The sequence below is a fragment of the Dermacentor albipictus genome, chromosome 4 (assembly GCF_038994185.2).
Source record: "Dermacentor albipictus isolate Rhodes 1998 colony chromosome 4, USDA_Dalb.pri_finalv2, whole genome shotgun sequence".
NCBI lineage: Eukaryota > Metazoa > Arthropoda > Arachnida > Ixodida > Ixodidae > Dermacentor > Dermacentor albipictus.
In genome coordinates this window covers 101,179,610-101,203,260 of record NC_091824.1, presented here as the reverse complement: position 1 = coordinate 101,203,260, position 23,651 = coordinate 101,179,610, and the positions used below count along the sequence as shown (strand labels likewise).

At 43.2% G+C, this 23,651-nt stretch overlaps 1 protein-coding gene across 2 annotated transcripts in view; it reads right to left on the bottom strand.

The window, feature by feature from the left end:
- Med (Smad/Smad4 homolog Medea) overlaps positions 1-23,651 on the bottom strand; it is a 63,862-nt gene that overhangs the window by 26,069 nt on the left and 14,142 nt on the right. Inside the window, exons 5-7 of one of the 2 annotated variants that reach the window (XM_065435443.2) lie at positions 22,931-23,200; positions 2,960-3,028; positions 123-218 (exon numbers count right to left, since the gene is read on the bottom strand). In XM_065435443.2, coding sequence (XP_065291515.1) covers positions 123-218; positions 2,960-3,028; positions 22,931-23,200 — 435 coding nt within the window. The remainder of the gene's footprint in view (positions 1-122; positions 219-2,959; positions 3,029-22,930; positions 23,201-23,651) is intronic. The other variant, XM_065435444.2, reaches the window with a different exon arrangement.

Genomic DNA, 23,651 nt, shown 5'->3' with positions numbered 1-23,651 from the left:
TAATATATAAATTATTATGCAACAACACAAAAGCAGGCATTCATTTTGGAGACACACAAAGCAACGTTCTTGGTCAGCCAGAATGCAATGGTCAACAGAATGAAGAAGAAAAAAGTGTTAACCTGTGCTTGAAAATGGCTGCATTGACTGCTGCTGGTTCATTCCATTCATTCCATTTTGAGGTAAGTGTGGGGAGAGAGGGGCAATGGCTGTGTCCACTAAAAGAGAGGGGGAGAGAGAGAGAGAAATGAAAGAGCGACCATCTTTTTTACATCTGTTATAGCATAAAGTACACACACCATGTGAAGCAGATGCAACATTTAAATAATGCAGGAATACAGACTCTGCAATCGTGGCATTTTCAGACAAGAGAAACCCTTCGTAAAACCTTGGAAGCCTTTAAATTCAGCTAATTCCATAACCTTTAATGTTCAGCTCCTAGAGTTTCTGGGCAAACAGCCTTTCCAGCAAGGAATCTCAAGCAAAATATATTATTTGGCCAAGCATTTTATTGCTTTGGTCGTTTCTACAGGTTGCAGATTTCATACACGTGTTCAAGCTATCAGAGTTAGGTAATGCAGTTGTGAGTGTCTTTGAAGAACACACAGCATGTGGAAACTATGCGCCAGAAAATTTCAGTAGCATGGCTTTCTGCAATCATAGGCTCACTCACTGAGCCTTGCATCTTAGAGCAAGTAAAACACCAAGTTTAGCAGTGGAGAATGAAATTATGCATGTGGTTAAAAAGAAATTAGGGTTGCAGAACAAAAAGGCTTCGACATACCAGTCACATGACATCCGCTAAACATCATCCTATACAAGCTTGTGGGCTTCAATGAAATTCCATAAAGCTTGCATCTCTATCACAGACAATCAGAAGTGGACGCATTTTAAATAATTTCATATAATGTCTTTTAAATGAGTACAATTCAAGGAAGACAAAACAGAAAGAGTAGGTTGGTTTAGACTGGTACAATAACTATTTAAAAACTGTTTCAATTTCCCTGGCAGATGGTGTGATTAGTAATGAGTGAATTGAGCAACAACTTTCTCTTTTTAATTGTGAGCCTGAAAGGCAACGCCAATGACTTTACTACGATAGTATCAATTTATGATAGCAAAATTTCACAGAGACTGTGAAAATGAGCCCTTGTTTGTTTACGAGTGCAATGTGATCATTTATCACAGGATGCTGGCATAGAAAGCTTAAGATGGAACTAATTTAACTCATATTCTTGGGAGCCTAACCTAAAGGTCTAGGCAACATTTGTCTATCGTATGCCTTTAATATCACTGCATTTCAGCTTTTATCTGCTTCACATAGCCCAAATGCCGTATGCATGGGATGTGACAGGGTATAAGGGTATTTACAGGTAGCTTATGTGGATGCCAATTGTACAATCACCGAAGAAAATGAACAGGGTAGGCTTGTCGACAACCCTTCATTGCAATGGTTGTTTGGAAATGGCACAATTAAAGAAAAAATGTAACAATTTTCCACTGTTATACAGCATCTGAACCATGTTTAATGATTACATCACTTACACATAAGGATAAAACTCAGCAGATTGTCTTTATGGCAAACTTGATCAAGCTGGACTGTTTAACAAACAAGATGAACTGTTCAGAAATTTTTGTTTAGCCCTGCCACAGATTCAGAACACTTCTTTTAAGCTGAATCTTTCATAACATCGATACCTTCAAGGCCGTTCATGAAGTTTGTCATTGAGAGTCAAGCAGATATAGATTCTGGCAAGAGTAAAGTCAAATGAACAAAAATTGCTTACCCTGCCAGGTTTGCTATATCACAAGGTATGGTAACAAAACAACAAAGAACTGTGTGAACATTAAATGGGGCAGATAACGGAAATTACGCTGCACATTAAGCTGACTACATCAAATCTTTAGGAGGTCATTAGAAAATATGAAACCAAGAACCAACGCTGCATACAACTTTTAAAAGTGCTCAAACACAGAGTTCAGTTAGTCTGTTTTCAATGCAAGAAACAAAAAATAACAATACTGCGACATTATGACAAGCTGTGAAGTGTTAATGGGGTTCCTTTAAGCTTCAGATAAAATGCACTAATTTCTCGTTAAACAGAACAGCCAAAGAACAAAGATACTATAATCTGTTTCATACATAGCAGGCAACAGGCTACAAATAGAGAGACTTCTCTCGCTGCTTGCATTTGCAACAAAAAGATAATGAATCACCGTACGGAAGAAAGATACAGGTGGACATCATGTAATTCATTGTAATTATAACATGGAAGGTGTCACAGATCTGAGTCAATTTACCATCAAACAAGCAGAGTGACAAACTTCTGCGAACAACAGCCGCAGTGCATCACTTGCGGTCGTGACCAAAACATCACAAGTCACCTACTGGAAGCAAGAAAGCGCACAAGTATAGGTGATCTGACGTAACGTGACTTCCACAAGTTGTAGCTCTAATTTATAAAGTAGCGCCATAGAAAGAGTTGCAGATAAAAATAAAGTGCAGTGCAAAACATGAAGAGCAAGACTTCTACAAAAAACTGTATTTACGTGGCCTCTGCAGTGTTGCCTGCTAAGTACAAAATGGAGTACTATAACAAAGAAAGAAAGCAGGCAGAAAGGAATACAGAAATGCTGAAGTAAAACAGGATGTGCAGGCTTTGTCAGGAGTTTCAATGTAATCATGTGCATGACTGTACAGCCTTAGCCACATTGCTCCAAAGCCCTGGAGAGTTAGAAGGACAGCGCTCCTCTCTCTCCCTGCTGAGGTGATGACATGCTACAGGAGCCAAGGCACAGGGCTGGCATTATACGTTGTCACCCTTGGAATGGATATAAAACTTTTGACCAAGACTGCACAAGAAAACCACATTTGACAAGAAGCAAGCACACCTAAAGACATGCACAACACCACACACAAAACAGGAGGGCAGCGACAGGTTGCATTGTGTGGACGTACCTGAAGACGTGGACGGGGCGTCACGAGAACTAAACGTATCTATGCTTGTGGAGCTCGCAGGTGCTTGGACTGCCAGAGATAAAAGATACACACACAGACACAGGACTACTGACCACATGAAGACATACAGCATGAAACAAGCACAATAGAGACACCTAGCATGCTAGAGTGTATGCTAAATGTTTGTGAAGAAAGCATTGCTGCCTTTCCTTCTAAGTAGCAACCACAATAAAGGGGCCCTTTCCTACGAACACACTGAATACACACAGTTTGCTCATCAAGGATTGGTTTTGTTTGTCCTCAGGTTGCATTTTCTGCTTGAGGCAGAAGACAATTTAGGCATCCATGGGGGCAATGAAATCCGAACTTATCGTGATTTAGTTTGCCTGAGTTATCCTTTTAAGTGGCACTGACAGTGCTAGCTTGCAACTATAACATTCTGTGCCGGCATGTAAGATATGAAGTGTCACTAGAGACAGCCTACCAGAGATTAGGTGCAAACATGCGTTCACATTAATCTTTAACAGTATGTAAAAGCAAGTCTTGCGACTCCTCCGATTGGGGCATGCAGTGATTGCCAATAATAAACTTTGACTACAACTTTGTTCACATTTAATTATGTTTCATGTCATAGGATGTAATCTTGGTTTGAAATTTTCAACACTACAAAAACTATAGTAGGGCCCCTCTGCACACACACCAAACAGACAGTACAGTGAGAGAACAACAAAGTGAGAAGTCCTACACATTCACTACGCTCGGAAGCAGCATCAAGACATTTTAGTCCTAACTAGTAGGCGTGCACCATGACAAGCAATGGGGAACCAGCGCTGGAGTTTTCACAACGCCTCCAGCGCCACCCTGGCGGTCAGAATGTGCGCAATGCAGCCACTCTCGCGGACGAAAATTGCTACTGGTAGTGGCGTTGCATGCCCCGAAAGTTGAAGAAAAACAAAAGAATGTAGACGATACTGTTGCGTATACAAGTGCCACAACTACGTCGGGATGAGGGAGGATGTAACCTTCTGCGTCTTTCCATCTGAACCCTAAGAACAAGAACGGAGGCAGCGTTGGATCCAAGCAGTCAGGCAAGCGGAGTAAGTTCCCGTTTTGTCGCCCTGTCAAGCCGTGTCGGGCTGGTTTCTGAATCGAATTTCACGTGTGTGCTTGGTTTATTCGACGGTCAGCCATGGCAGACAGTACCAAACAGCAGAATCCGCAGTCGGCATTTCGTCGGAAACAAAATGAGCAATAGCATGCACCATCCGGCATATGTACCAACCATTTTTCCTTCGCAATACCACCTACAAGCCCCTTACAACGCCACCGCACCAAGCGAACAATACGAAAGGTAAATATTATCCATTAATTGCCAAGAATTATGTGGTAGGGAAGCTGCTTTGTAATACGAGTTGTGTGCGCATACTGCCTGCACACGCGTGACTAAGCCGCCTATGTGTTTCTAAAGATGCGCATGCGGATGAGGACTCGGCGCTGAGCTGCCCTCTGGTAAATTTATGGAATTAGTGCTAAATGTAGCTAGAATTGTTATGAATCCAGCAGTGGAGCACTCAAACCTTTGCTTGCGCGAGTTAGCTGATGCGATAAAGCTTTCTTCTCCATTGACTTCTGTGGCAAAGTAACATCAGAATATTTTATGTCTAGCCAGAGAAATATGGAATGTCTTCAGGCCAACTAATACTTCCGAAGCCATAGCGCAGCATGACCGGAGCCATAGCTGCTAGATTTGCGAAACAGGCTGCCACGCAAGCATGGCAACGGACCACGGCACAACCGTTAAAGAAACACACGTGCTCGCCGCGACACACTGTGAAAAATATATAAAGCTTGAAAAGCTTCTTTCGTCATTTCTTCACTTGATGGCGCTAGCTTCTTTACGAAAACTGTCCACTTGAAGCGGTGCGAAAACGGAAACATACGAACTATAATACGGCCGCACACGTGCATGTCGTCTGGTCAAGAGGCTGGAATATGTCGTGTTTCATCGCCAGGGCGGCGTGCAATGCACTCTTTTCGACGCGCCGCCTATCCAGCGCTGGTTTCCCATATTCCCAAGGACTTCACCAGGTTTTATACCATACATACACACTTTCATCAGAATGTTACTCTCATTCTCTAATGAAGGCACAAACCACAGTAACTGCAGGTGGCTAATATATTGTGTGTCCCAGCTAACATGGGCCAAGCTGTTCAGAGAAAGGGCTATGGGATACGACGACAGGACCAACAGTGTTATGTTAACAATCATCAGATTTTTGTGTAAAAAAGCAAATGAGAAAATTGATAAATCGACATTAAAACAGTGATTACTATAGAGTGCAAGTGATGCAACTAAAATGACACTTGCGAGGTGCTTTTAATTTTTAGAAGTGCAACAGCAGCAAGATCATTTAACAGCCTCGAACACAATTTGGGAGTTTCTCTTTATATCATTCAACCATGTGAACCAGGAACCCAGCATAAGGTGACTACTGTTATTAAAATATTGCATTTACAGTCTGTGCTAATAAACAACAGCAGTATCTGCCGCAATCCCCTTCCCACCTCCCCAAATTGAGTATAGCAACCGCTCACAAGAGAATTGCTTATCACTAAAGAAGCACACCACTTTGTGATTTAATCCCCAATTTCACATTCTTGCTAGTGTTCCATTTTATGTGAACGGTACTAACTCACTATGATGATTAAACTAACATAGCTACAACTTGAAAGAAAATGGGTGTAAGAGGAAACCAGAGGCAATGTAAATTCATGAGTTTGCTGCCAGTTATAGTTCAGCAGAATGGCTCTATGTCATTTTAACGTGATAGCGTTAAGGAGCTTGTGTTGCAAAAAAGCCGGTGTCGTCGGCGTCGGGTGTCGGCGTCCGCGGCGTTGACCGCGAGCGATAAATCACGGCAGGCACTTCATAAATAAAAAGCAACTTCCAAGATGGGCTGGGTGGGAATCGAACCAGGGTCTCCGGAGTGTGAGACGGAGACGCTATCACTCAGCCACGAGTTTGATGCTTGCAAGCAGTACAAACGCGCCTCTAGTGAATGCGGTGTTGCCTTCGAAACGAGCCATAGAAAGTTATACTGCAGTTTATATCGGTAATTATGAACATGTAACTTACAGAAGTCGCAATTACACGAGTAGCGAAGTGCGTTTCCGCTGCATTTCTTCTGCGCTTTCCGCACACGCAGAGCCATCTTGCGGCAAACACAGAAGACCCCCTCCTCTCCATGTAGGGCGCTGCCTCGACAGATGGCGCGCCACGCGCGCATTGGAGCTGTGGAAGGACCGGTGCGAGGGGGGTCATTGCCCGGACTCTCTCTCCCCTGACAACGCTTCGCCTTGCTCCGTCTGCAGAATCAAGCGTCCTTCCTTTCTTTAGATCACTATCTGTCTATCTCTCTGCCCGTGCCGATCACGACGTTTGGCTGGCGTGCATCATTTCCCCCTCCGAGATACCGAGTTCTTTGGTTCGTTCCGCTTGCTCAGGCGCACGTTTCGTTGCTGCGCCGAACGCCGCGTTGCTCGACCATATGGCTCGACGCTCACCGCGTCCGATGCGGGGCGCCTCGTAAGTGATGGCTGCCCTGTCTTACACCCCTTAGCGGGTCGACGGGAACGCTCTCGCGTTCCACTCTTGAAGGCGAAGCTTAAGCGTCCTCCAATTTTTTTGACAAGATTTGGTGCGCTGACATTTTATTCCTAACAAGTAGGTGTGCACCATGATAAGCATATTCCCAAAGACTTTACCCGGTTTTCTACCATACGTACTCACTTCAATCAGAATGTTACTCTCATTCTTTAATGAAGGCACACACCACAGTAAGCGTAGGTGGCTACTAATATATCGTGTGTACCAGCTAACACGGGCCAAGCTGTTTAAACAAAGGGCTATGGGATACAACGACAGGACGAACTGTTACGTTAACAATTGCCTTGCTCACACTGGTGAATTTTTCGTCATCACTGATTAGATAAGTTTTCAAAATTAATCTTAATTCATAAATTTATTATTAATTCTTTAATCGCATAAGCTTGAGTGTCAAATTGTGCACCACATTCAAAAACATCACATTCAACAGTTTCTATCCCATTATATTTTCCCCATTTAGATTATTGCGATAGCAATTACAGTGGAATCTTTGTAAATGGAAATCGCTTATATGGAACTGCCACTTATATGGAACACCGTCCTCATGGTTGGCTAGTTTATATTCACACAACCCTTCAGCATTGTTATATGGAACTGCCACTTATACGAAACACCATCCTTATGGTTGGTTGGGTTGTACTCATACAATTCTTTAGCATTGTCTCTCAGTAAATAAAACTCCTGGTAAACCAGGGAAAAAAATTTCCGTGGTTTCTTGAGGTTCTATTTAAAGAGAGCCCAATGTATATGGAGACTCCAGACGAATTTCCGCCATCCGCCATCCGAATTTCCGCCAAGTGCCATAAAATCATGGCTGCACACTGCGTTAGGTGTGAGCGAAAGCTCGCGAGGGTGAACCAAGAGGTGTGGCTTGATGCTGCAGTGTCTCCATGTGCTCGTAAGGAAGGAAGTTCGGGAGGATGCACACTGTATTCTGTGCGCAAAGGGGGCACAGCGGGGAGATGTGTGTGCACTAGGAGGGGAGCGGGTGGGGGAAGGTTAGTGCACATCTCCTCTTCTACTCCAGCTGTGGCGCCCGAGTGCTGCAGTAGGCATTCTATCTTGGAGGCAATCTGCGCTGGCTCGACAGCTAGCTGGCCGTACAGCTGATGCCTTCATGGTGCTGTGTTCTCGCGTGCATAGTGTGCAGTGAGAGGCCGCAACGAAGGGGAATTCACTCTCCACTGCTGCTGCTCTTCATCATGCCAGCATTTTTAAGTTAGTAGACGGAAGAGATAAGATGAGAATACTAAAAAATTGCAGCAAGCTTACAGGTACCAACTACAGCATCTCGGAGCATTTCTCACCACGCGTTCAGGCAATCTAGAGGAAGCTGTGAGTGAACACAAAGGAAAACAGAGATAAGGGTGAAAAAATTGCTCTTCTTTTTGACAAACTAAAAATGTATACCAAACAATTCAAATGGGATGATGGAAGCGACATGATGATCCCATTATGCTCTGAATGACAGAATTTTTCCATGTATAATGATGAAGTGCCTCAAAAGAACAACATGACTACCACTGTCACCATACACTTTCCGGAACACGTTTTCTGTGATGAATGTGAACGCGAGGAGCATTTTGCATAAATCCGACGATCTCGAGGGCCTTCATTTTGCATATAACCCAGACGTGACAGTGATTTCTCAGACGTGGCTTCACGATAAGATATCTGATGAGGACACAGTACCTTCTTCACATGAAATTGTTCGTCACGATCGGCAAGCTAGGGGCGGTGGCGTCGCAGTTGTGCTGAAGAAAAGCATCGAGTATACGGTGATACCTCACAATACCGACATTGAAATGTTATGGATTCATGTTCGCCTGTGCCACTGTAATGTTCTACTTGGTGCACTTTACAGATTGGCCTGATGCCGATCTTTCAGTTCTGGAGGAACTGCATGACTTCATGCATGAGCACTGTAAACGAAATGATAATATCAGCCTGTGCGGCGATTTCAATCTGCCGAAAATTAACTGGAATCTACTGAGTGTTTCGTCGTCTTGTCAGCATTCTGAGTTGTTACTTGATATTGCTTTTCGTTTTCTCTGAAGCAACTTGTGGATCAGCCCACACAAGTAACAGCTACCTCTAGCACACTTCTTGACGTTTCTTTTTTGTTTCAGATAATATTAGTAACCTAAACTATGACATGTCCTATTTCCCTGGAATGTCAAATCACAACATTGTCCTTTTTACTGGCCACATGCGAGTCTTGCAAGCTGAAAGCGAAAAAGTCATTAAAAAGTTTCGCGACTTTAATCGAGCTCAAGACGAAAGTATGCTGGACCTCTTGGAACAAGACAGATATTTTTGAGCATGGGCATGCTGCCAGAAATTTTACTGTCGATGACTTGTGGGTTCACTTCAGGGCTACTGTGAATGAATGCATTAGCAAATATGTTCCCACTAGACAAAAAAAAAGGGAAACCGTGAGAATCTTAGGATCTCACGTAGATAATACAATTGAAATGCCGTGTCAACGCCTATCACACTGTGCTGCGAACAGAGGTGTAGTTTCACTACAGCTGCTGCGCGATGAATTGCACACAAAGGTAAAGCTGTCCAAGTTCAATTTTTTTTAACGTGGAAATGCACATTTTTTTTTTAACAACCTGAAAAAGTTCTGGTTACACCTAAAAAGGAAAAACAAAACTATTAGCAATTTGAGACTTGACGACGCTGTCACTAATGATATTAACCGTGCAGCCAACGCATTCAACGATTACTTTTCGTCTGTGTTTCTTCGTGCCACGACTCAGCCCACATCTTTTCAGAAAACCAGTTTTGCTATCCCGGATCTAGACAAAAATGAAATGGGCATTTTTTGGGCTCTACTTGAATTAGACATCAAAAACGCTATCAGTCCGGGTGGCATACCAAATGTGTTCATGCTAGATAGACTGAGTGGTGTGCAAAGGATCTACGTATAATTTTCAAAGAACGCTTAAGGAAAGTGGAACTACCTTTGGAATGGAAAACAGCCAAAGTGGTGCCAAATTATAAATCGGGTGACAAACTTAAAGTAACCAGCTATAGACTGGTATCACTGCTGTGCAGTTGTGCAGCAAAGTTTTGGAGCACTCTGTTTTCAAGCACCATTCTTCTGCCTTAGAAGACAACAATATTTTTTTTTTCAAGCAGCCAGCATGGGCTTCGGCGCAGCTTATCAACTATGACACAGCTCATTCAAACTACAAGTGATCTAATGGCAATAATAGACAGAAGCAGACAGGTTGATATGGTTTTCCTTGACTTTGGGAAAGTTTTAACCGTGTGTTAGATGCCAATTTACTGTTGAAGGTCCGGTGCCTACAAGACAACCATCAAATTGTACAGTGGCTCGACACGTATCTCACAGAGCGCAAGCCATTATAGGCACCTAAAACTCAAAATTTGTATCCATTCTTTCAGGCATTCCCCAAGGAACGGTGCTCGGGCTACTACTTTTTTCGATTTATATTAATGATTTCCCAATTCTCCAGTGTGTTGTCGTTTATTTGCTGACGATTGTGTTGCATACATGCACATTGAGTCAGATGAAGATCAACAAATACTAAGCAACTTCTGATCAGAAATTAACTAGTGATTACTACGGCAAATCCGACTAAACGTTTCCAGATGTGTTCAGATGACGGCTACACGCAAAAAGATACTGCTCGTCTACATCTATAACATCAACAATGTTCCATTAATTGCTGTAGACAAATTTAAATATCTGGTATAATACTTAAACTCTACAGTAACCTGGAACAGTCATGTGAAATACATAGTTTCATTGGCTTTGACGAAGCGTTACATGCTAAGAAACCGTCTAAAACATTGCACTTCTAGAACTAAGCTTGTGGCCTACACGACATTAGACCGTTATTGGAATATGCAGATGCTGTTTGGGATCTGCACACCAGATATGATATTAATTACATTGAACATGCCCAGAAAAAAGCGCTAAGATTCAACTTTAACGTCTATGGCAGGCATGTGTCCGTTACTGACCTCAAGCAACTAAGCGGCCTTCCTACTTTAGAATCACATAGAAAACTACACCGACTACATATACGCTTTAATATTGTAAGCAGTAGAACAAAGATGGAATTCATCAGTTACATGCAGTATAACAGCGCAAGGCCAACGAGATGGAAACACAGCAAGACAATTCTAATGCCATGAGCAAAAACAAATGCATGCCGTTTTTTTTCCCCCTTGGACCATAGCTGAATGGAACTTGTGACGTGGTTGAGTTATCATCAGCCGATACGTTCACATCTCCCATGCAACCTTACCTGTGATATCTATCGGAAATGTTTGTTTTTTTCCATTCATTGTGCATATAGCTTTTATCGTATGCATGTCACTAATGTTTATTCCCTAGGCACTTCTCTGCTACTATTCAGGAAAAGGTTCTGGGAATCTAACCCTATACTCATGTATTACTTTCTGGTAAGCTATTGTTTGTTTACCCTTCTTCTAGATCTCCTTTGTTGATGGTTTCAGCTAACTTCGGGAGTCCTGTTTATTATCTTCATTGTGAACAGCCCTTTAGTGTCTTAGATTATGGCTACAAACAGACACATGTTTTCACACTTCTTATTTGGTGCTCTTTTACCTGCAGTATTGTCTCAGAAAAAATACCATTTCATGAAAGTATGAGCTTAGTGCAGCACTAATGATTTAGTACCTTTTCTTGTTCGCACCTCCAGTCGTTGTTTAGTCACATTTGCGTTCTCAGTATTCGTATGCAATACTATTATTGTTATCAATTTTGTCGACTTGAATGGCTACAGCGTACAATTTATTCTTTATAATATCAATGCACCCACTCCTGCTATGGCTTCCAAAAGGTAGCTGGCAGTATCTGACACATAAATAAATAAATTCTGACAGCGAGTGTCCACAGTCATTGAGCAAGATGTGTTTATGTATGCCTGTGCATGCGTGACAATGTGCTTGTTAATTTAGTTCGTAAGCAAAGGTTTGCAGCAGTTTATGCAGCTGATAAAATGACTAACCTTACCTTGTACGTATAGCTGTTTAATAATTTGCTGTTGCAATCATTGCTTTGCCTGTCAGGCGAAACTGACTTTCCTTTTTTTCGCATTTCAAAGATGTGGTGCAAAATGCAAAAAAGGATGGGAAGTGCATTTCACCTGCACGACAGCAGTGCTCTCAAAAGGGGTTTGAAAAATCAGCATTACTCAATGACCGACTTTGTGATCGGGAAAAAGTGACAAGTCAAAGGTGTAGCAGTTGGCTGTTGCTATAGTAAGCAGTCGCTTCACGTTGTTTACTAAAGCATTGCACACCAGCTTAGAGCAGTGATAAGAAATAAGATTGAAGCGAAGCAAGAAAAACAAGAAACAAAAAGCAAGCAGCAGTTACGTGCAAGGGGCAGCCAACAGCTATGCAGTTACTTTTTCGCTTCTATGCAAATCACCAAGCCATTGAGTAGTGTTGGTTCCTTGAAACAGCTTTTGAGAGTGATGTTGAAGTGTGCAAAATTTGCAGGCCCTCCTTCACTTGGCTTTCTTTTTTTCCCCCCTACCAACTTGTTCCAACTTTCAGTCATTCTAAGCGATAGCAGAAAGGTGAAGAGGAATCCTGTAACAGTGTGCAGGTCAGTTGCAAGAAGTCAATAAACAACACAATAAAACGGGGCCAAAGCATGGACGTCAGGTGGACATCATGTACTTCAATGTAATTATAAGATGGAAGTGTGAAAAAGGAAAAAGTTAAAAAAGTAATGTTGAGCAGAACAATTAAAGCAAGCTTACGCTTATGCTGGCTAGATAACACACAGTGAAACAACGCTTTACAGTCATTACCAGTGAGGAACATAGTTAACATTTCACCCAGAAGGGCGAAGCGAAGTGCACACTTGTTTATAAATGGGAAGCTTGGCATCATCAATTTGCACTGATGAGACAGCTTCAGAACCAGACTGTATCCCTTGCAGTTGCAAATAACTATTTTGAGAAGCAATTCCTGTAAGACAAATTCGGTTCAGTGTGCACTGTGTGCGACAGGCTCTTGTTTCCATCAGATTTGTCTGCGGAGTTGGAGCACAAGTTTACGTTAAGTGAGGCAAGGTGTTTCCTGGTGAATGTGTGTCAACTTCATTGTCTTCTATACTTGCAAATGCTCACTAAACAAGAACAGCATGCCTCGCAAATGTCTTGTCCAGACAAGATTGCCCAGACAAGATAGCTAGATAACAAGACAAAATTGTCTTGCTAACTTGTCTGGGCAACCTCAAAGATTTTTCAAGGTCGTCGTATGTCAATGAAGTTTGCTGGATACAGTCGAACCCACTTATTTTTTTTTTCTTTCACTTTCCACGTTACATCTTGTGGGGATGCGTGATTCTCACGCCTCCCCTGAGATCTAGTTTTCCTGCATAGCTCGTTTCCTGCAGGGCGGCTTCGCCCGCCGCGTGGCCTGGCGCCTGCGGCGATGGGAGTGGTTGAAGCGCCGTACGAGAGATGGCGCGAGTGTTGTGCTGCTGATGCTGCGGGGCTTGGGCACGGGAAAGGAAGGCTCGCGCTCTTGAGCGGCAGACTGCCAACGCGGCAGACGTCCCGCACGTGCGCCGATCCATGCTTCGTCGAGACTGTCTCGCGTGGCCGCCTTCGAGCGCGCCACCGTTCGCGTGACAATACGTGCGAACGACCAGGTGTTATTCGCTCGCTATCCGGTTGCGGTGAGTCGGACTTCTAGATTTGTCGCGCGCCCATTGGCATGTTTTGTGGATAGCAACTCGGCTAGCAGGCATTAATCTATGAAAGGTGCAATAAATTCCCTTGCGATTGTTTGCACTACTGTGTAGTCGTTCGTTTGTCCCAAGAGTATGGTGTGAGAACCCAACAATCTTGGAGGCTGCGCTCTCTCTCTACGAGGTGTTCTGCCAAGAACTGGCACCACGTAATGACTGAAGCATGGCGGCCATGACATTTATCAATGCTCGCAGTACAATAAAGCATAGCCTTTGAGATTCATGACTATTACTCAAAGGAAAGCATCGCTAGGATACGTGTTTGGACGCCACCTATACGTATAGTGGAACCCAGCAGCGTAAGGGCGGCACAGCTACAAAAGTACAATGTAGACCAACGATGCAGGAGGTTGTCGTGCGCTTCGCAAGTGCATTTTAGAGTGTAGCACTTTTTCCTGCAGCGAGCGTCAATGGTGCAAAGGCGTGTTTCTGGTCCGACAATTTCGGCATGCGTCACTTGTGCTGCGCCAGCCAAAATGACATCCTCTCTAGACTTCGACACATGCGTGCCATTGGCTGCTTTATTCGGAGCATGCGCAGAACGACCCCCAACCCGCGCGCTGCTTTGAACAGCTCTCTGCGACCATCGGCGAAGCAGCGTGGGCGCCTTTTTCTCCGCGCCATGCATTGTGGGTCGGCGCAGTCAGCATGACGAATGCACGGATGGAGCAAGAGCCACCTCGACATCGGGCACGTTGGATTGCAGTGGCTGCGCAAGTGCTTCGAACTATAGACACTGTTGTTCTAGCCAACGTGATGTAGCTTGTGCGCGTGCGCCGTCACGCTTTGTCTGACTATATACAAATTTTAACTGAGCGAGTTTTTTTCTCTGACTTTTATTAGTTCGAATCTTGTATAATTCGAATTTTCATAGCATCCCTGCAAAATTCAAATTAACGAGCTTTTACTGTATTGTATTACCTGATGTCACAGGAGTGGAAGGAAATTTTTTGTCACATTTATTGCATTCCCTCCCTTGACATCGATGTGACGGAAAGACTGTGCTTGTAAGTGCAAAATAATGCCCTGGGGGCCAGACTAATACTTACAGGGGGTTTTAACCTGCCTGATGTGAACTAGCAAACATTTCAACACCACACGGCAAGTGCCGTTATACTTTTTGATGTCGTGCTTTTACTGAATCTCAGCCAAATTGTAACAGAAACCGTATGTTTTCCAAGACCTACTTCCAACACATTAGATTTAGGTTTTCTGAGCCATCATTTCTCCTTAGACCAAACAAAGCTTGAATTCATCGAAGGACTATCTGATCTTAAGATTACTTAATGTGTTGCACCAGCTCAGAACACTACACTTTCTACTCAACCACGCATCACTTACTTGGACTTTAGTAGAGCGGACGATACCAGTATTATTGACTACTTAGGTTAACGAACCACCTTTGAAGAACTTTCCTTATGTCCCACCACAAACATGGAAATGTTGAGGCATAGTTTAAAGGTTACCACGTTTCACTGTTTCCAAATATGTAAAGAAACAAAGAAGAACAACCCCTGAATCTCACATGACATCATGCCAAACTTGGGGGCAAGCGCCTAAGAAAATCGATGAAGGTTGCAGTTAAGCCTTCATGTCAAAGTAATCTTATCCTAGCTATTCAAGATATGAAATCTAAAATAAAGACAGCCAAGTCAAACTTTTACTCAAAAACACTTCAAGTGCTCATAGGAAACTCACAGAGCAAGTTACAGAACTAGTACCTTAAACCTAAGGCATAGAGTGATCCCTTAGTGTCACCTGAAACTAACAGAGATAGTACTAATCCACAAAATAACCATTTTTCATCTATCGTCACAACTAACAATGGGAAACTACCTCAAATTGACATCACCATTAATGGCAGACTAATACCCCTGTCACACTGGGAGCTTTAATGAACGGCATTCGGTGCAACGAATGTCATTCGCCCGCGGAGGTGCTACACTAAAAAAATTAATGTCATTTGATGGCGATATCAACGGCGATCATTCCGAAAGAAATGTGGGAACTAAAGTAGAGCAAGGTAGGTATGAAGTGCTTGCATAAGCAATCCATATACTTATTTTTGGGACGTCACTTCACTGCAAAAAAAAAATGTATATATATATATTTTAGTAATGCATATAAAAAAGTTCTATTTCAGACTATGTGGCCACTATAAGCCAGAACAAGGCTTAGCCACCAGAGTAGCCAATAAATTGAAAACAAACAAAATGGCTGACATGGCGACGCTGGACGACGACACTGAGTTGCAGGAGGTGAAGCAATTAGTTGCTACGTACTTTGCATTATGAGCAAGGCGTAATAATCAGAGGAAGCAATTAGACGTTCCATGGCCGACGAGCAGAGGGATGGCGGCATGGGCAGCAGCCAGATGCTGCTGAGCCGGAGAGTAACAACAGTTTGCGACAGCCTGCCACACAGAGTAACAAGTTCATTGAGACATGCAAACATTATTATTTCTATACGAGTATGGTTTTCAATTTGCAAATGTTCTGTCCTGTTTTGCTTTGTTTCTGGGGTTGAGAGTACACAGTAGCTTCAAGTGCGAAGCCGAATGAGTTTCTCGAACTCATTCAATTGCGGAAGTCATTCGGTGCTAATGGCATTAAATATCGCTGTGTAGCAACCGATAATTTCATTCAATGCTAATGCCATTCAGTTCGAATGACATTAAAACGCCCAGTGTGACAGGGGTATAAGCCCTCATGTGGTCACTGAGGTCATAGTACTGAACCTTTATTTATACCTGGACACAAGAGAAAGGACCAGGCCCGGACAAAATACCAAACAATCTTTGAAATGATCTGCAGAATAGACGGCGAAATACCTTATTATAATATTTAACAAGTCATTATCATCATCTGTTTTTCCAAAGGATTGGAAATCTACAAAAGTTGTCCCAGTACATAAATCAGGCAGAAAAGATGACCTGTCCAACTTTCAGCCAATTTCACTAAAGAGCACTGCATGCAAACTTTTTGGACACATCATAAAGCATAGAACCATTTTTCTAGAACGGGCACCTAAGAGCTGTGCTGTAAAAACTAGAAGGTTTACAAAAGAAAGCACCAGGGTATACAGTATAAGCTGGTTACAACGGACCTGTGTACAACAGAGTTTCGGATATAACGGGTCATATTTCAGCCTTAGTTTGTTCTACCTATTTCATTAACCTTTTCAGTGTCGACATTTTTCGTCATATGCAACCGCCCAGGATGAATTTTTTTTATTGCAGATTTAAATTCTTCAGAGACATTAAATTACCGTAATTTTTCCGTAATTACGGTTTTTCCCATATTACCTTAATTTTTCTAGGATGATCGTAAAGTGAGAAAAAAATATTTTGCTTTGGTATATATGTACTGTTTATTCATGAATAATAACAATAAAAATGGGGAATAAACATATATAAGAATAAAAAAATTGATCAATTATTACACACATATTTCAAAGGCAGAAAAATGTGCACATGCGAATATTTTGCAAGTCTCAAATGTCCCTGCTCTAACACTAATATTTAAATCCGTAGCGTAATCGAACTGCGTAGGTAAACACACTCAAGAAAACTGTGGTTGTGTGCCCGTCAGAAAAGAAAAACATGTGACAAACTTCCACTCATGCTTCACCTTATTTCCAACCAGAGGCAATTAGTCCTCGCGAGTCTCCAAAAAAAGGAAATGCGTCTTCGTATGTGCACCCCTGTGAGCAATAAACGAGCGACTAACAGGCGGTCACTCTTTGAGCGTTTAGTAATGAGATGGCCATCAGTGTTGTGAGCACACGAAGCCGAAACCGCATTCGGAACGAAACCCAACTAATCTCTGAGCGCCCGTGTGCGCTTCAATGCGTGAGCGATAGTAAACGGCCAGAGCAAACAAGCCATGCAACGAAAACCGAGAGAAAGAGTTGTGAGAAAAAAATTCCCCGTATTCCTGCGCAGTGGCAGCACATGCCAGGCAAGAAAATGTTTGGAAGTTGGCACGCTTTTCAATGTACAGACGGCACCGTAAATATACAGCATCGACCATTTTGGACTTGTTCACGGTGCCGTATATTTAAGTCATTGACCCTGGAAGTGTTAATGCAATGAAGTTCGCTTTTAACGGACCACGTTACAACGGATTATCCGCTACAGCAGATGAAATTAGCGACAATTTTTGTCAAAATCAGCATATAAAACGAACTTCTGCAATGTTGACACGGGCTGGCCACTCACGTGCGCGGGTCAGCCGATGATCACGGCTCAATATCTTGCATGCGAGGGAGGAGGAAGGAAAGCAGGGTGGACGTGTGCCGTATCTTGAAAGCAATCTGCGATGTGAACAAAGTGCGTGTCCGCTCGGGCCTCTTTTTCAAAGTCATCTGCGATCTGGACAAAGTGCACCCAGTGCCGGCAGCTTCGTATGTGCTATGCTCTCATTGTTTAGTTCACGTTGAAGCGAAAGAGCATGAAGGACAATTTGCTCGCTGCTGCTGCCGTACTTATCTTGCTTAATTTGCTATCGCAATCTATGCTTTGCCTTTCGGGCGAAACTGCGATTTCTTGTTGGTTTTTTAGGCTGGAAGTTCATCACTCACTCTTTGCAATAAAGTTGTTAGACATCATGCGAAATTTTTGGAAGTGAGGCATTTCGGATATTACAGACTTTCGATAAAACGGACGTTTTCTTGATGGATTATCAGGATCTGTTGTAACGAGAGTCAACTGTATATACAATAAACTCAAGTGTCACTCCAATTAAAGCAAACTTATCCCTTCAAGCATTATGTAACTGTAGAACAATCACACTGTTATGTCTGACACACATACATTCAGAGCGTAACACAACACAAATTGCCTCTTGTAACTCCTCTATGTACTTCTAGGTGTCTTCATAATGATTTCAGCCTAAGCGAATGATTGGTAGAACCAAAGCTATTAATTCCTCAGGATTGTCACAAGCCATTGCACTCTGGAATATCTTCCTTATAGCCTTGCCTCCATCACTAACCATGAAACATTCTGCGAGAATTCATACACTTCTTGTAAAGTAGTGTTTCTTCCTGTTTATGCTTTATGTAATTTTGTTGTACTTCCTCCCACGTCGCTCAATGTTCCTATTGGAACCTGTGGCGTAGTTATAAATAAATAAATAAACATAAACTAAGATTTGCCCACCAAAGTACTTAACATTGCCAGAGTCTGAAAACTACAAAACCGAGCAGTACTAGCTCATTTGAAGCTTATGTACCCGCTTATGTAGAGCCTCGCACACGTAATGCGAGGACGTGGGATTGTTCCCCACCTGTGGCAAGTTGTTTTTTCATCCACTTTCATTTCCATTACCTTATAATTTCTGCAGTCCATTTAGGAAGTACAAGTAATTTCCCTATGTTGCCCTTGGTGTCAATGTTTGTCGGCTTCTTATGACATGATTAATAAAAATTGGGCCCCTTGGTTAATCCCCTTTCTTTTAGCTTCTACACAACCAGTTTAACATTGACACCTCTAGATACATCTCCAGAACTGAAACACAGTGAACGCGACATAAAAACACACAAACACTCAATGAGCATTCTTTCTGTAGCAAGTGCTTTAGGAATTCATTCATTCCTTTAGCGATAAGAGACTGGAATAATCTGAGTGAGTCCACTAGTAACAGCTCCTCATTAGCTAGACTTGATAGTTCAGTGTAAAAACATCTGCTCGCCTTACAGCTTTGATTTATTCACCTACTGTGCTTTGTTACTGATCGTCACATGCTAACACTTTATAAGAGCATTTTTACCCCCCCTGAGGTTTTGTATGACGCATTATATGCATGACTGCATCCTGCTTAGCATGTTCTCCACGTATTTCATGTCAAATTGCAAAGAATACAACAAATAAAGCATTATTATGATTAAAGAAACGTGTTTACTAGTTCTTTTCTTGAATTGGTTTATTTTTTCAGAATCTTCTAGGTTATCGTAAACAGGACCCATGCTCTGAATCTGAATATTTACATTGCAGTGGGGAACATTGTAGTAAATTATTTTACCATGGAACATGCATATACATTCATGGTATGAGAGCTGCTCATTATTACACCAGGCTATTGTTAAAACTGGTAATGTTTGAATGTTTTTCCCCTATGGTTTTTACCCTATACTAGAGGCAGCACGAAGCGTATGCTCCCTGCTGCCAGCGCTCTTCACCACTCCAGCATTGTTACAGCGAGTGTTCATGGTCATTGAGTGAGATTGTTCATGTTTGTCTTACGCACGACACCATGCTTGTTAACTTAATCAGTAAGCGAATGTTTACTGCAATTACAGTTGCCTACTGATTTTTCGGACATGCTCGATTATTCGGTCTGCTTCGCGGCACCGCCATTCTTCCCATAGACCATAATGTATAACAACTGCTGAAAGTTCGGGCACCTTGCAACCTCTTGTCAGATTTTTCGGACACTCTTTGAGCCAACTCGATCGAAAGCACCATGTACCGACTCTGACAGGTGCATGGTTCGACTTGCTAACGGCATTTTTGTTTGGAACGGAGCCTCCTTGCTGCCCCACGAAGTGGCGCTGCAGCAAATCCCCGCTCATCATCATCGTTTCTGCCTGGTTCGACAGAGTGGCTACAGCAGTTCCAGTCTCAGCCTAATAAGCCATGTCAAGACAATCCAGCAGCTGATTTGTTTCCTTTTTTGTGCACGACACTGCGAGTAGGCCACGTTTTTTGTTTGTGCGACTGCTGTCGGCGTGACAGCGTGGTAGTGTTTGTTTTGTGTGCTGTGTCGAGGTTGCGGTGATCCAACGCGGCATCCGGAAACATAGCGTTAAGTGTCTAATGGCACCGAAAGTGCCTACGCAGACTGCGCTGGGGAATGCCGGCAAGCAGGTGCCGGGAGGCCAAGGATTTGTCGCCTTCCGATGTGCTCCCTACTGATGCCAAAAATGTTCTGCCGAGACTTGCACATTGGTTGCATAGCGATTCCGGACACCGCCTCATTTGACAGTTTCACATGTGCTGACACTGCTGTACTGACATGCACAGAACTCGACGACAGTGAGACCATTCGTCAGGTTTCTGCTGCACCAGTTGACGATGACTCCCGAGTCGGAAGATGACGCACCATGTGCTATGCTGCCGTCACATGTGGAGTGTGTACAAGAAGTGACTGTGCTTTCAGCCGCCTATAGTGACCGTATGACCCTCTCCCAGATTCAGGCTTATCTGACTGAACGCAAAAGGAACAGCATGCAACGGCGCATTCACGATTTTTTCAAGCCTACTGCCAAGCCCGAATAAGTGTGGAAATAAAGGATTTCTTAATTTTTTCTTAATCTAGTTTTTCGGACACCTGTTTATTCAGACATTTCCACAGTCCCTGTGAGGTCCCAATAAACGGTCGGCAACTGTATATACAGCTGATAAAACTATGAACCTTACTTCATATAGTCGTCTAATATATTACTTTGCTATCGCCATCAATGGTTCGCCTTTCGAGCAGAACTGCGACTTTTATTTTTTCTCTCAGGAAGGACGAATCTCCGTATTTTCTTAGACTTTTGTTTTGAATTTGTAGGCACCATCTGAAAACGGCTACACACACAATGAGTGTGGTCAACCATAGCGTCCAACATTTACAGCATTGCGTGAAGTGCCACATGCAAATCTCGGACGCTATTAGCCATGCTAATGCATTTCTCTCGGCACAATCTGCACCACACATGCCGGCACTCGTAATCACGCAATGATGACGCAACCTTCTTGCAGTAATTTGTTTATAATTGCTGACTAACGAGGTGCTAATGCTCCAGTAAAGTGTCAAATTATTTTTACTGCTGAAATATTAAAGCCTCGGCCAAACAAACAAAGATTTACAGTAGACTCGCAATAACTTAAACCCTGATAAATGTAACATTCAGTAAACTCAAACAAATTTTGGTTGGCCAGCTATGTTTTAATGTATTTTAAAACCACTTAATTCAAACTTTTTGCTTGTCCGCACCGGAAAATATCAGCTGCCTTTGTAGCTTTTAGCTGAACATATACATTCTTATATATTACAAACAGTCGTAAATAAAGATGATTCTCTGCCTACACATGTCAAAGCGGACAAATTAGCCAGACCGTGCACACCAACAATCACAAGTGGATTAAGGAAGAAAGAAAAAAAAACAGAGATGGGAGGTGTGGCATGCACGAAAATGACACGTATGACTCTCAGCTAACTCTTCTTTTCTCGGTGCGTGCATATGCCAAAGCGGCCAAACTGCGTGCTCCAAACGGAATCGCATGTTGACAGAGAGAAGGAAAGAAAAAAAATCCAGGCCACCGAGGAGCCTGAGCATGCTGTATGCTCTATGTGCAAGTGAAAACGTGCGAAGGTGAGCCAGTGATCGCAGCTCAATCTCACGGGTGCAAGAGAAGGAAGTGAGAAGGAAGCAGGGAGGAAGCGCGCAGTCTTCCATTGTGCACAAGGCTCCGTGGGGAGGGTAGGAAGGGGGGGGGAGGTGTCTACTCCGCATGGCAGGTAGGTGTGCCCGCCCACCGAGGCCACTGCATCTTGAAAGCCATCCGAAACGACGACTGAGTACGCCACATGGTGTGTTTTCATGACTCAGTTCACGCTGACGCGAGACACAGCACAAAGGTCAATTCACTTGCTGCTGCTGGTGCACTTTCTCACTCCAGCGTCTTGACAGCAAGTTCCCGCGGTCATTGAGTGAGGTGTGTTCATGTTTTCTTGCGCGTGCACGACATTATGTTTGCAAATCCTTGACCACTGTGGAAAACTTTCGCAAAGAACTGGCTGCCCTTGCTAGCATATAAAATTTTGTTTTGAAGACTCATGCAGCAACAAAGCAATCATCCAATCGTGATTTTTTTTCTCCAAAATGTGCATAGTATTTAAATGTGTGTGATTGTTATGTTATTGAATATATGTGAATGTTTCATTACAATACAAGTTGGTATGTTGCCCTGAGTCATATTTATGTGGTAATTCAAACAAAATCCTGGGGTCCCCTCGAGTTTGAATTATCGAGAGCCTACAGTAATTACATTTATTAAAGGTTTTTCGCTGCAAGTACGACTTCGTTATAATGAGGCTTAACTCTTTTAGATAATGATAGCTTCATATTTACTGTCCATTCCACTTCGACCAGTGCACAAACACAGCAACTCAACAAGAACACGTAGCGTGCTTATGGTGTACCTGTATACAATGCTCATGCCAGCAGCAAAAGGCAGAACAATGTCGTGGCTTTGCCACCGAGCCGACTGAGCGAAGCGTTGACCGTGCACCCACTTTGTTTTGATGTCTTTGCAGACAAGTGCAGACCGCACCTCTGGAAACTTTCTAAACCTTCGTATGCGACCCGCACATGCGTTGTCGAAAGCAGGACAGGACAGCAGCAGTGCCACCAAAGTGAGAATGCGCCTCGGGCACCCGTATAATTGATATCACACTAAAAGTGGTATCTGGCATGACAAAAGATATGTGTAGCTAAGTGGTTACCAAAACACGTCACACAAGAAATGGAATGTTGTGCTTACTCAAAGATGGGCTGTCCAAGACAGATGCAAAATATCCCTGCTGGGCTGTGCTCCCTTGTGCTGAACTGGACGGCGGCTGCGTGACAGGGTTGGCAGTTCCAGCCTGTGGTGGCGGTTGCTGTTGGGAAGGTGCAGTTGCCACTACCCCTGGGACTGGCTGCTGAGGAAGCACGGCAGAAGGGGAAGCTTGTGGCACAGCCGCAGCCGGATTAATGGCCGACTGGCTTGACTGACTTGTGAGGCTGCCATTTGGAGATGCGGCTCCAGGCCCTGCAAAAGGGCACATAAAGAAAATGGAACATCTTCTCAGACATTAAGTTCTCACACATGCAAGAAATACTCACATTGCTCGTACTCCCAATGCACGGCAAGAAAAAATTTGCCCTGTGCATCAGCTTGCATGTTTTGCTTAGCTTTGTCCTCAGCTCACTACGCTTTCTGCTCTCACATAAACAAAACCAAATAGCAACAATGAGCTTCTTGTATGGACTGGTATACAGTGACGATTCCTTTCCCCTTGTTCTATTACTTTCTCAAAATTAAAAATTAGATTCTGGGTTTTTACATGCCAAAACTGCTAATTATGAGGCACACCGTAGTAGGGGACTCCGGATCGCTTTGATTACCTGAGGATCTTTAACGTGCCCCCAATGAACGGGACATGTGCGTTTTTGCATTCCCCCCCCATCAAAACGCAACTAGGGCAGCTGGGATTTGATCC